The sequence below is a fragment of the Diorhabda sublineata genome, chromosome 8 (genome assembly GCF_026230105.1).
Source record: "Diorhabda sublineata isolate icDioSubl1.1 chromosome 8, icDioSubl1.1, whole genome shotgun sequence".
Classification (NCBI taxonomy): Eukaryota; Metazoa; Arthropoda; class Insecta; order Coleoptera; family Chrysomelidae; genus Diorhabda; species Diorhabda sublineata.
In genome coordinates, this window is record NC_079481.1 from 3,253,548 (window position 1) to 3,268,605 (window position 15,058).

General features: G+C 32.9%; 1 protein-coding gene across 1 annotated transcript; it reads left to right on the forward strand.

Annotated features, from left to right (window-relative positions):
* The first annotated feature begins 688 nt into the window (after positions 1–688).
* LOC130447850 (uncharacterized) lies at positions 689–13,557 on the forward strand. Its single transcript, XM_056784886.1, has 4 exons — positions 689–885; positions 5,284–5,473; positions 10,409–10,616; positions 13,048–13,557. Exons 1-4 carry the CDS (start codon positions 689–691, stop codon positions 13,461–13,463), a joined length of 1,011 nt encoding a protein of 336 aa, XP_056640864.1. The 3' UTR covers positions 13,464–13,557.
* Positions 13,558–15,058: the final 1,501 nt, after the last annotated feature.

Genomic DNA, 15,058 nt, shown 5'->3' on the forward strand with positions numbered 1-15,058 from the left:
TTTTGTAAAGAATTATTTTGCAAAACCGTTTTTTTTACGATTTAAAACAGTAAAACCATGAGAAATTTTTATTCCAGTTATTTCTACTAATTTTTTTTATAAATCCGTCGTAAAAAGGAACATTTTGAGACCAAGATCATTAAAATCCATCCATTTTTCGATTTTCTAGAGCCAACCTAACCTAACATAACCTAACCTAACCTAACGCAACATAACCTAACCTAACCTAACCTAACCTAACCAAAAAACAAGGTGACCGCGAAAGTGTATAATTACCATAATTTTTTGTAAAGAATTATTTTGCAAAACCGTTTTTTTTACGATTTAAAACAGTAAAACCATGAGAAATTTTTATTCCAGTTATTTCTACTAATTTTTTTTATAAATCCGTCGTAAAATGGAACATTTTGAGACCAAGATCATTAAAATCCGTCCATTTTTCGATTTTCTTAAGCCAAAAAACCAGGTGACCGTGAAAGTGTATAATTACCAAATAAAGAAATTACCATAATATTGGCCATAGCAAATTACCCCTACATACTCTTTTCTTATTCCGTAGGTGGATCGGCAAGAGCTGGGAAATCATTATCAATATAATGAAAATTATGTGCACCCTGAATTTGCTATATTCTATATTTTATTTTGAGAATGAAGAGTAATGAGGATTCTTCTGATAATTATAAATGACATGGGTCAGCATCATTCCTGTCAAGAGGGTAAAGGTATCAAGAGAAACTTCCCATTAACTTTATTTACTCAGAAAAATGGAAGAAATTGTGAACCAAATCCCCAGCAACCCATCAAGTTCCAGTATATATCTAAGAAAAAGAATAATTCTCAGGATTTTATCTACTGCGAGAAAAAAAATGTAAGTTCAGATATAATGTAAGTACATTTATATTATTGATCATTTTTGTAACGTAGGGTTTCATATCTACTGTTCACAGTTTTCGCACTGATATCTAACCTATTACGAGCTTTCATTCATTTCCTGAATACCAAAAATCTTCCTAACGACTATCTAAAGAAGCAAGTATCCTACTCCTTGGTTCAGATTTAGGAATACTCTGTTGAGATGCAATGACATCGACATAGTTCAGCCTCTTTAGTTGGATAACTCTATCAGATAAACTAATAATCACAGATCTTTTTTGTGGGGTGGGATAAAATCTTGTGGACCGAGTTGGTTTGGTATACCATCCTGTTTTTACGATTACTAAGATTAATAAAATCACCAAACAGATGGAAAATACAGTCCTAAATATTTCTAATCAAATGTTTCATGAAAAGAACCTTAAAATACTGTATCAAACTTTTGCTTTCCTATCTTTTGTAACGAATTCAATATACTACTAGTAGCACTGAAGTAAGCTTACGATCTTGTGCTACAGTTTGTACCAAATATAGCCTTCATACCCATTATTCTTTACTATGAATAATCTCAGTTACTTCTAAGCCTTCCGGAATCTTTAAGCAGCATAACATCAGAATTTTTAGCAGCAGCACTTTACAGTCCATCCTATTTTCAGTAAAATGAAAGATCTTTATCTAAATCTTAACAAAAACCTCTCACAAAAGTGATAGTAAATCATACACTGACAGATGATCGCTTGTCGAACACGTTTTCTATGAAGGCCATTCCTTGGAAAAAACACCGAAGGTTTTTTCACATATTACAGTAAATTCATTAGTTTCTCAAAACTAACGAAACCTGTCACTAATCGCCTTAATAAAAATGCAGTAACTAACATTAGGCAATCTGATTCTATCAATTCTATGAATATGCTTCTAAATGTTCCTATTTCACAATATCGGAATTATTTCCTTCAATTTAATTTTACAACTGACACAAGCAATTTTGCTTTAGACGCTGTTTTTAGCCAAGGAAAACACACAAAAAAACACAGGATTCTGAAGCAAACTATGAAGGAACTGTTTACATAAATTTTTGGGATAAAATTCACTATACTGTAATAACAGATCATAAGTTATTTCAATGATTATTTTCCTCAAAGACCACCAGTTCCAAATTAATCATATGACGGTCAAAAATCAAAGAATACGATTGTGATATAGAATATAAAAAGGGCGTATTGGAAACAAATAGTGACTGTTTTTCACGAATAAACGTTACTATGAGACTGGATGTTACATTTATTATGTTTATCGCTGTTGTTATTTCCATTTTAGCGCATGTTTTACAAAAAAAAATGCGCTTTGTCTGTCCGTCTTTCTGTAGCAGCTGTATATCCTCACAGGAAGCGAGCTCCGGGTTTTTTGCATTTAATTCAGGTATAGATGTGCCGAAACGAAAGAAATTTTGGACATAATTAGGAAGAAATTAATTAAATTAACCAAAATATGATTCTAAAGACATAAAATTTGACGTTTCAACCTATTGCGGTCTTTATCAAAATATTGAATTAATTGAATTGAATTGAATTGATATTTATGTTGTAAGTGATCTATTCTTTTCATGGAAACTTCCTTTTATAAAATGAGATTTTTGTTAATATTTACTGATTAAAATAACTGTAAAAAATTCGCTAGTCTCCGGCGCTGAGAGTGCGACAACTTTTTTACTTGTTTATCAAAGAGGGCTTTCATTAAAGCTGATTTCAGCTTTTTGCATTTTGCTTGGATTGCTATTACCACGTTCCTGTAAGAATTTAATTAACAAAGTATTATTTGGTAAATTTCTTTTCCATTGAATTTGTGTAGAAGACTAAGTGTAGACAGTACAATATAAATATACAAATACATCCTTTACACCTGACTAAACGTATCTGTTAAATCATTTAGTGTTTCATGTGTATCTTTTGCTAAACGTTGATGATGTAATTAATGTAATGTAAATGCGATGGCAAGCAGGGAGCTCACACGTTGTGTGCAATTTACAAGTACGCGAGCGCGAAAATTTAGATTAAAACATTGACGAATGAATCAGTGTTGGAAAATCATCATTCATCGCTATCATCATTAACTGCATTACGTTTTGTCATGTTTAGTAATCATTTTCGAGAAACTACAACACAATGTCATTTGTCTATAGTCTATTTCAGAAAGGTATAGAGTAATAAAATGGGTAATTCCGTCCAATTCGGCTCAATTTCGGTGTAGGTCTTGAAATAGTATTGTTTGAAATATTGAAATTTCAAGTAATTGCGTAAGAGAATTAGAAAAAGTATGTTTTCTGGCCTGAAGTGTCAATATCGAAATATTGTGTAGGGATTACTTAGGTAGTAGATTATACAGTTACGTTTTGCGTTCAACAGGTACCTTTTAATTTAATTTAATTAGTGCCTAATTTCAACCCTATTTCAGATTCGGCTTTCCTTTTTACGAGTATCCCACCGGCACGCCTTTGGCACACTATTTTCAGTGTTTGTGAATGGATAACAATAGGCTAAACCCATAAATTGACCCATAAAATCATTGCCAAACTATAAAAGTGGCTTAAATATTCGTTAGGTCACTCTGTGTCACCCTTTGCATACCTAATGATGTTTTATTACTCTATACCTTTCTGGAATAAACTATACTCTTCAATATAAAAAAAAATCACAAACAAAACTTCTGTACGCTTCTGCTATGTCTTGAAAACTAGTCGCAGTAAACTCAATTATTTATGCATATCTTCAGAGCGCCTCTACAAGTATAGGAAAGGATGTGCTTGTCAAGTGTACGGATAATCGTGACACTTTTACTCGGGCCAATTATTACCAACCACAAATGAAAAACTAACGACTGACAAATAATTGTACAAGTACATCACACTATAATTACTCATATTTATTCGATGCCTAGTTAATTATATTATTACCATAATTTATTACATTGTTGTCGTCAATACCTTGCTGGTTTTTAGATGCTGCTTATACAGAATACGGCGGTTTTTATATACAGGGTGGTCCAACGAAAAGTTTGCACCTAGCTTTACTGTTTTATTTTTCTAATTATATTCAAAAATGCTCGGACACGTCGATATTACTTTTGTTGAGGACACATTTTAAACATATTATTCGATCTGGGGTGAGGAACAACCCTAAAATTTTAAATGGAAAGAGGGGTCGACAGATACATCATTTTAAAGGGCACAAAATTGTCTTTCTAATGATATCCCCCGTTTGTTGAATTTTACTAAAACAGTTAATACGAAAACGGTATTAATTTTGGTATTAATGTATTAATGTAAAATACAAATAAGTTTTAATTATTAGTGTTAATACAACTACTATTGTTTCTAAATTATTTAATTTGAACGAAAATGGGATTTCAAAACACGACATTATTTATCAGAACTAAATTCCTCACTAAATGTGTTTTTTTTTGTTGAAATAACATAACATACATAATTTTTAATATCAAACTATTGCTTTGTTCACTCAAGAAACTTAAATAATAAGTGGAAACAGTTTTCTTACACATTTGGGTGGGTGATTTCTGATTCTTCACAAAACCGCTACTTTTTTATTGAATAAAGTTCAAGCTGACTTATCATTTTGCAATTGTACGAGTGGTTCTTGATACTGCATATTTCATATATCAAACAGATGTTGGAAAATCAATTTGTTTTAAAATCAGAAAATCTTTTGAATCGACACATAGAATATTCATATGATGGGCAAGTAAAGAGGTATCAGGTATTTTTGAAGCCAATGAAACTGCTGAAGGTTTTTGTTGTTAATATGATTTTGACACAATGAAACCAAATATCTGGACTATTGATTCAACAAGAGTTTTATCAGTTCCATGAAGCTGCTCCATCGATTGTTAATAGATACTTAATTTCTGGTTTATTGCTTAAAAATATCAAAATGCTTTGTGTCGTTTATGTAGCTATCTTACTTAAGTTGAAAGTAAAGTCTCACACAGTCTTCATTTCTTCTTCACAAAGTACCTAGTTTAAAAAGACGCTTACATATGCCATTATCTTTAATAGCATTAAAACATATATTACTGAATGTAGTACTACATTTAGAACAGATTAAATAAGTATCACTCCTGGATTCACATTTGTAATGAATTTTAAGCAGCCAAATTATACCTAATGTTTGAATTTGGCACCGAAAACTGGCATTTCATAATTGGAGCTAAAGGGTTGAGCTAGAGTCGAGTCCATTTGCCCCACGTTGAGAGACACACTGTTCTAGGGTATATTTTATCACGGTATTAGTTGCATTGCATTTACGTAATCTGTGAAATTAGTTTGTGAATTTCGTATTACTGTCATTTGTTTCAGTTAAGCGATATTCTTAAACCAAACAATAACAGAGAAACAAGTCGTAGATTAATGTGCAGATTAGTGAAAACGCAGAGTGTTCCAGTTAGGACTAAATCCGAGCCTAATTTATTATTTCAAAACCGAGGAAATAATCGTGGATACAAAAGGAAGCAAGTTAAAAACGATTGGAAGAAGGAAATACGTCAGTTTGGCTACCAGATACGGGATGTTGATGCATTCTTCAGCAAGGTAATACTATTCCATTTACGAGGGTTGTCTGAAAAGTTTCCGATACATATAAGAGATTTTCTCCAAAATTTCAGCCATTTTTAACGCTTAGCTTCTGTTCGACAATCGCAGGAGTGAGTCGTTGTGAAGATTTTTCTTGTAATGGAAAAATTCAAGTTATCATTAAATATTTGTTTTTGAAAATTAATGCGCCTATGCAAATAAAAATTTGCTTAATTAAAACATGACAGCTTGACTGGCGACGAGTGTTTGGGATGGCCAACCAGCAATATCATTGAAAAAGTTGACCAAATGGTACTGGAGGACCGTTGGATTTAGGTTCGAGGGTTAGAAAAGGCTATCGGCATATCATAAGAACGCTTTGGCATATACTGACTGTATAAAACGGTGCAATTCACGAATTGCACTCTGCATCAGTTGACCACTCACTATATTCACCTGATCTGGTCCCAAGCGACTTTTTTCTGTTGTATAACTTCAACATTTCTTTAACAGAAGAGAGATTATCATGCCATTTTTGAGAAGACAGATGGACAATTACTTGAAAAATAAAAATGACTCGTTTCTTTGTTAGATCTGGAACTTTTCAGATAACCGTAGTATTCTTCAAATTTCTTTATAGTTCAACACAAACTGTATCAAAGTAAAAACTGGAGTGACCCTGAGAAGTTTAGTTTGGAAGATTGGTGAACATTTTTTCTCTGAGTTTAGACAACAGAATACACTTTTTTTGGGAGGGTTTACCAATTTTAAAGCAGAAATAATAAAAGAATGCATACACACTACTGGTTTTAACAGATGAGATATTATTGGTGCGAGAAAAAGGAATTTATGGTATGAGGAATAATGGTCTAATTTTGACAATTAATATAAATAGAGCTTTCCATGCTAATAGGAAATTAATGGGAAGTAAACAAAACGAAACAAAAGGAAAATCAATATATACTAGCTTTTACCCGCGGCTCCGCTCGCATCGAATCCATTAAATAAGTATCAGAAATCATTATAATAGAAAAGAACGAACTCGGTAGCTATATTAGAACCTGAGATATAGATCTTTGAATGTAGAAAAATTGTCAAAAACCTACAAAAATCCATTACCCCACATTGAATGTCCGCGCCTAGCTCCTTTCCAACTCAACCGATTTAAGTCTTCAAAAACTCAAAAGAAAGAAGGTGTTTCAGCAAGTGTTCTTAAACCAAAACGAAGTCTCTATCTTGAATAGAACCTGAGATATAGATCTTTGAATGTAGAAACATTGCCAAAAACCTACAAAAATCCATAACTCCACATTGAATGTCCGCGCCTAGATCCTCTCCAACTCAACCGATTTAAATGTTCAAAAACTCAAAAGAAAGCGGGTGTTTCAGCAAGTGTTCTTAAATCAAAACGAACTCTGTAGCTATATTAGAACCTGAGATATAGATCGTTGAATGTAGAAAAATTGTCAAAAACCTACAAAAATCCATTACCCCACATTGAATGTCCGCGCCTAGCTCCTTTCCAACTCAACCGATTTAAGTCTTCAAAAACTCAAAAGAAAAAAGTTGTTTCAGCGAGTGTTCTTAAATCAAAACGAACTCTGTAGCTATATTAGAACCTGAGATATAGATCTTTGAATGTAGAAAAATTTCCAAAAACCTACAAAAATCCATAACTCCACATCGAATGTCCGCGCCTAGCTCCTTTCCAACTCAACCGATTTAAGTGTTCAAAAACTCAAAAGAAAAAAGGTGTTTCAGCGAGTGTTCTTAAATCAAAACGAACTCTGTAGCTATATTAGAACCTGAGATATAGATCTTTGAATGTAGAAAAATTGCCAAAAACCTACAAAAATCCATAACTCCACAATGAATGTCCGCGCCCAGCTCCTCTCCAACTCAACCGATTTAAGTGTTCAAAAACTCAAAAGAAAGAGGGTGTTTCAGCGAGTGTTTTTAAATCAAAACGAACTCTGTAGCTATATTAGAACCTGAGATATAGATCTTTGAATGTAGAAAAATTGCCAAAAACCTACAAAAATCCATAACTTCACATTGAATGTCCGCGCCTAGCTCCTTTCCAACTCAACCGATTTAAGTCTTCAAAAACTCAAAAGAAAAAAGTTGTTTCAGCGAGTGTTCTTAAATCAAAACGAACTCTGTAGCTATATTAGAACCTGAGATATAGATCTTTGAATGTAGAAAAATTGTCAAAAACCTACAAAAATCCATAACTCCACATTGAATGTCCGCGCCTAGATCCTCTCCAACTCAACCGATTTAAATGTTCAAAAACTCAAAAGAAAGAGGGCGTTTCAGCGAGTGTTCTTAAATCAAAACGAACTCTGTAGCTATATTAGAACCTGAGATATAGATTGTTGAATGTAGAGAAATTGTCAAAAACCTACAAAAATCCATTACCCCACATTGAATGTCCGCGCCTAGCTCCTTTCCAACTCAACCGATTTAAGTCTTCAAAAACTCAAAAGAAAGAAGGTGTTTCAGCAAGTGTTCTTAAACCAAAACGAAGTCTCTATCTTGAATAGAACCTGAGATATAGATCTTTGAATGTAGAAACATTGCCAAAAACCTACAAAAATCCATAACTCCACATTGAATGTCCGCGCCTAGATCCTCTCCAACTCAACCGATTTAAATGTTCAAAAACTCAAAAGAAAGCGGGTGTTTCAGCAAGTGTTCTTAAATCAAAACGAACTCTGTAGCTATATTAGAACCTGAAATATAGATCTTTGAATGTAGAAAAATTGCCAAAAACCTACAAAAATCCATAACTCCACATTGAATGTCCGCGCCTAGCTCCTCTCCAACTCAACCGATTTAAATGTTCAAAAACTCAAAAGAAAGAAGGTGTTTCAGCAAGTGTTCTTAAACCAAAACGAAGTCTCTGTCTTGAATAGAACCTGAGATATAGATCTTTGAATGTAGAAACATTGCCAAAAACCTACAAAAATCCATAACTCCACATTGAATGTCCGCGCCTAGATCCTCTCCAACTCAACCGATTTAAATGTTCAAAAACTCAAAAGAAAGCGGGTGTTTCAGCGAGTGTTCTTAAATCAAAACGAACTCTGTAGCTATATTAGAACCTGAAATATAGATCTTTGAATGTAGAAAAATTGCCAAAAACCTACAAAAATCCATAACTCCACATTGAATGTCCGCGCCTAGCTCCTCTCCAACTCAACCGATTTAAATGTTCAAAAACTCAAAAGAAAGAAGGTGTTTCAGCAAGTGTTCTTAAACCAAAACGAAGTCTCTATCTTGAATAGAACCTGAGATATAGATCTTTGAATGTAGAAACATTGCCAAAAACCTACAAAAATCCATAACTCCACATTGAATGTCCGCGCCTAGATCCTCTCCAACTCAACCGATTTAAATGTTCAAAAACTCAAAAGAAAGCGGGTGTTTCAGCGAGTGTTCTTAAATCAAAACGAACTCTGTAGCTATATTAGAACCTGAAATATAGATCTTTGAATGTAGAAAAATTGCCAAAAACCTACAAAAATCCATAACTCCACATTGAATGTCCGCGCCTAGCTCCTCTCCAACTCAACCGATTTAAATGTTCAAAAACTCAAAAGAAAGAAGGTGTTTCAGCAAGTGTTCTTAAACCAAAACGAAGTCTCTATCTTGAATAGAACCTGAGATATAGATCTTTGAATGTAGAAACATTGCCAAAAACCTACAAAAATCCATAACTCCACATTGAATGTCCGCGCCTAGATCCTCTCCAACTCAACCGATTTAAATGTTCAAAAACTCAAAAGAAAGCGGGTGTTTCAGCGAGTGTTCTTAAATCAAAACGAACTCTGTAGCTATATTAGAACCTGAAATATAGATCTTTGAATGTAGAAAAATTGCCAAAAACCTACAAAAATCCATAACTCCACATTGAATGTCCGCGCCTAGCTCCTCTCCAACTCAACCGATTTAAATGTTCAAAAACTCAAAAGAAAGAAGTTGTTTCAGCGAGTGTTCTTAAACCAAAACGAATTCTCTATCTTGAATAGAACCTGAGATATTGAGGATAGAACGTGTGTATGTGAAAAACTCCCATAAGTAATGTACAGGGGGAAATCGCATTTGAGTATAACTTGAGAACGGTGAAAATTGGATAAAATCCGATGGTTGATGGCTGATCTGTGCATAAATACCTTTCATTGAAAAAAAAAATTAAGCAAATCGGTTGGGTAGAACGCCTGAACGGACTCGGAATGGAAATCATCAATTTTTTTAAATCTAAGATGAAACGATGAATAGATCAGTAATTATGTACTCAGCTGAAACAATGACTCTAACAAGAAATGATGAAGAAAACTTGAGAAGAACGTAAAGAGACATAATCAGAACAATAATGGGACCAGTGATAATTCGTGACGCAAGAAAAGACAGAAAATAAAAAATGTTCAAGACAACCAGTAAGTGTTAACAAATTTTGTAATGGACGAAGAATAATTGCTACTTTCATTCCAAAAAAACGGAGTTATATACGGAGCACTGTTTCCGAAACTCATCTGCGATAATTCACGTGGAGCATAGCGATATTACAACCCTCAAGAGACATGGGGGCTAGAAGTCGACTACCGTGGCAGAAGATTATGTAGATGAATCATTAGCGAGCAGATTGGAAGTTGCAAATAGAATTTTGTGAGCAGTAAACGAACCGTCGTGTTTTAGGGCTTCGTTGGAATCAATTTGAACATATATAAATTGATTCAATTGAAAGAAAAATTGTCAATGTTAAATCATATTTTGATAAATACCGAAATAACTGTTTGGAAAATCAAATTTTACTTAAAACTTCGTTATTGACCTACTTCATTACATTCAATTCTTAACATTTCAATATCGCAATGTTAAATGAAGTTTCTTTATTCGATAATTTAAAATGTTTAATTGATAATTCATAGAAAATTGTTATTGTTACAGGCTACGATAAAAAAACCAGCTAATATACCAGTGGTTTTAGCATCTCCAAGTATTTTGTATCAGACAAGATTAGGAGGATACCAAGCAGAAGTCTATCTGCCACTGGGAATGGTAGTTAACGCTGTGTTTAAAAACCAACATTGGCTTTATGTTCAAACACCTCATGGGGAAGAAGGTTATGTTAGTTACGCAGCATGTATACCTTTAGGTTAGTGAGATATTCAAAAGATTGACATTCACTTTTCAGTTTCAAGCTTTAATAAGAAGAATAACTGTAAATGAATAACAAGTATCAGTTCATTGTACAGGATCTGTAGTACATTCTTCCAAAAATCCTGCGTGTATTTGGAAGTACGAAAAGTAATGAAAAAAGTGAGTCTTAGGCACTGTTTTCCATAAATTTGATTTTGTTGGAGGTTAATATTTTTGTCTAATGTATGAGTTACGAATCCCGGGATTTTCGGGTCTAATATATTTTTTATATAAGTCAATCAAAATGTGCGTGAAACGGAACGCACTTACTTTCATTTGACGTTAAACGTCAAAATTTGCCGGCCATCTTGTTTACACAGTTGATTGCGTTTGTTTCTGCTAACGACCGGTGTCGGTTTAAGTATGTTGGTGATGGATTGGTGTAAAGAAAAAAATGTGCAAAACTATGCGGAGAGTATTCTTATGGTGTAGTTTTCAAATTTAACGAAGACCGTCAAGCCATCCACTCTTTGGTCACAGTATTCAATGTTGCGATCCACACTGGATATCAAAAATGTTAAAAAGGCAAAGTGATGGATATATACCTAAAAAGTCTAGGGTTTTTACAAAGGAGGTAGTGGATCGGTTCCTGGATATGGCACCTGATAATTTAGATTTAATGATAAAGGTTGTTCTAGTATTAGGAATTGGAGGGGCTATGCGTTGTGACGAATTAGTTTATTTGAAAATTGATGACATTGAGGATATGGACTCGGTCCTGGTCGTAAAAATTTTGCAGACAATAAACAAGAAACCTGTTTGTTTACCATTATAGGCGATAATTATTTGCATTTATTTCGAAAATATGTTGCACTACGGCCATCAAATATACAGGAACGTCGTTTATTTTTGAAGTATGTTAATGGGAAGTGTCAAAGAAGGTATTCACAAAATTAGTACCGTGCCGCAAGAAGCTGCAACATTTTTGAAGCTAGAAAATTGGAAGGAGTATACTGGACATTCGCTAAGAAGAACATCTACTACACTTCTTATTGATGGTGGCGGTGACCTCACTTATCTTAAAAGACATGGAGGTAGGAAATCGAGTTCGGTAGCAGAAGGATATATTGAAGTATCACATATCAACAAAGAGAATACTGCCAGTAAAATATTGCAACCTGACAAAGAAGGTACAAGTACCTATTCAGATATTTCCTTGAATGTTTCATCAACAGTTACGGAGAATATTTTGAGTTGTTCTAACATTAATGAAAATCTTTTAAATTGTTCCAAAATTGAGAGTGATAATTTCAGTGGTGCTTTAAATTTTGGTAAGAATTGTTCCAATTGTACATTCAATATCACTATAAATAACAAATAAATACCTATTTATATAGTTGCCCAATTAGTTTGTTTTACTAAGTTTGTAAGAAACAATGTATTTTCTTTTAATTCTAGGATTAAAAGTGTTCTAAGCAACGAACAAATTTTTGTATGGTAAGGGAATTGATGGCTTTTGCACCTGAGAATAGTACAAAAATGTCAACATTTTTTGATGGTTGGAAAGTTACATTGGTATAGCTTCCATGAGAGGAAAATTGCTTTTCTCAATTAAGTCTAGATTATTCCTACTAGCTTGCACTTCAGCTCACTTATACGAGAATTGAAATTATGTATTCTAGATAAAATATTTCTTTAAGTGCCGGCGTTTCTGTGTAAATAATTGACAAAAAAATTGAATCTGGAAAAAGTAGAGAAGGGTGCTAATGGAAACCGTCAGTTTTTTGATGGTGTGCCTGAAATATTACTAACTTTACTATAAATGACTGACTAACGTTTTGTTGTAGAACAATTTCTGTTATAGTAGAGGTTCTAATGACAGCAAAATATCTAAGATTAGAAGAAGAATAATTCTGCTTACTGTGCTCCTAGCACTGGAGGTCTTTCAAAATGTGTTTCGTTAAATAAAGCACATGTTTTTTCATGACTTCAAAATCTATCGTCACAACCTATTACACTTTTTAAAGAAGTTATTGTATTTACATATTTGATAAAACCAGAGTACATTATATTGATGAAAAAGTATTTGAATAAATTTTGAATGTGAACAACCAAAATATTAATCACTTTGCAATTTTGATATTCAGTACGAGGACATCACACCCTTAGGCAAGTGATTTCAAATCATTACTTAACTAAAGCGTGGCATTATTATATAAACAAAGATATAAACTAACAAAAACCCTCTTGTTCTTGGCGAATAAACATCACCACGATTTGTGTAAAGTCGCTGTACTCTACACGTAGCACCATGCGGTTACTATAATTATCTTTCGTTCTATTGGTCTGTCATCTGTTTATAGATTCATGTGAATTTTTTGTATATAATACGATCGATTATTGCTATGACATTTTTCAAAGACATTAATATTCTTGACCTATTTCAGGCATAATACCCCCTCCAAATGACGACAAACGGGCCCCATGCTGGGAAAAGAGTACAGACGTTTTTCCGAAGCCATCAGGAAATTTGACAGATACCGAGAAGCTAAGTTCAAAATCAGATTGCGAGGGTGAAGATAGTGTGAAATGCCGAAGTAAATCTCCAAACGATGTTAGTACCTGCGGCGAGAAAAGTATAGACAGATTATATTTGCGAGCTGCAAAAACAAAAGGAGTACGACACACTTTATTAGTTATTCTCACAAACTTCTGTGGAAATGAAAGCAATAATATATCAGTACAAACGGGCGATGTTGTGGTTTTATTAGATGCTAGTATTAAAGGATGGTTTTATGTGAAAGATAAAAAGGGCGAAGAAGGATACATTCCAGCTTCTATAGTTGGACATGGATTTCTTTGAGGACAATATTAGTTATATGTGATGAATTACAACAATTGAAATTTTTGAAAATATTTTTTTATTGTGGTACTAAATAAAATACGAATAAAAAGGGCCCTCAGATTTTTTAACTATTAATTATCTTCTAAAATCAGGTTAAAAAGGTACTTTGAAGTTAACTCATGTATTTCTACTGTGCTCTGACTTTTGTCATATTTTTCAGTTCCTCGAAATTATTTTCTTTTTTGTTCCTTAATTAATTATAACGAAGTTTTCGCCAGCTATATTAAGAGCGGTTTCTCATTGGGAACGTGGCAATGAAACACCAAAGTGGACTAACTTTAATATATTTTCCGAGCTTTCGAATACTTATATATTCATCGTCTAGAAAATAATAAAGATTTTTGGAGGTTTTGAATTGTATTAATTCTTGTAAAAATTTTCAAAATTCAATAATCAAAGTGACTTCTTGATGTATGAGTATTTTTTCAATATGCTTGATATTATTCTGTAGAAAGATGGAAAGAATGTTCTTTTTTCGAAATTGTAGTATGAAGCATCTTCTATTATGTTCCTTCTCCATTTTCATTTTGATTTTGGACCATGATTAAATTTTTTAACGGCTAATTGACAATAAGTTCATGACATTGACAATTGTATATTGCAAATTGTAACGAAGTCTTTGCCAGCTATATTATGAATATTCAATTGTGAATCCTATGATTTTAAAAATGTTTACAAGAATTAATACAATTCAAAACCACAGAAAATGTTAGTTAATTATTTTCCAGACGATTGATACATAAGTATTCGAAAGCTTGGAGGAAAATATGTTATTATATTAAGAGGTATTAAAAAAATGAAAATTTTGTTGATTTTTAGTGATGTTTATTTGTGTTATCTTTAGGTTGTTACAAATTACGTTGAATTTTCTTTGTATAGTATCAGGACTTTTCGGAAAATATGATATGATCCTTTCGACCCTGGTAAACAGGTGGGTAAAGGGATCAACTGATAGGTTGATTCGTTTGTCTATGGTTTTTTGAACTTTAAAAATTATTTCCCTTAAATGGCTGTCTGCTATTAATTCTCATGAGCAGCATCAATTAAATTTCGGTATTGCAACATAAAACTATCTTATTAATATTAAACGTTAGTACAAAATCCGTGTGAGAGGGTAAATCATTGATAATTGCTGAAAAACAATTTTTAAATATCTAGAATCCATTATACAAGTAAAAAAATATACATACATATTGATTACAATAATACATTTTCTCCTGTGAATCGATTTAGAGATTATTTGTTACTTTGTCAGCAAAATTTAATTTAGAAATTCATTACTAGGATCTTTGTACGGCTTTATTAAATGGTATTTAGGAGAAACCTATGTCTACTCAAAAAGGCTTTATATGGTCATAAGCAATCTTCCAGGGCCTGGAAAGTTCGAATAAATAATTTTCCATTGAATTTCGGCTATAAAAGTCAAAATATGATCCCTGTGTTTATATAAAAAGGTCTAAAGATTGTTAAATAATCATAGGAATGGAAATAATAAGGGATAAGTCAAAAGGGAATATTCAGTTAAGCCAAAGAGAATATGTTGATCAAATTTT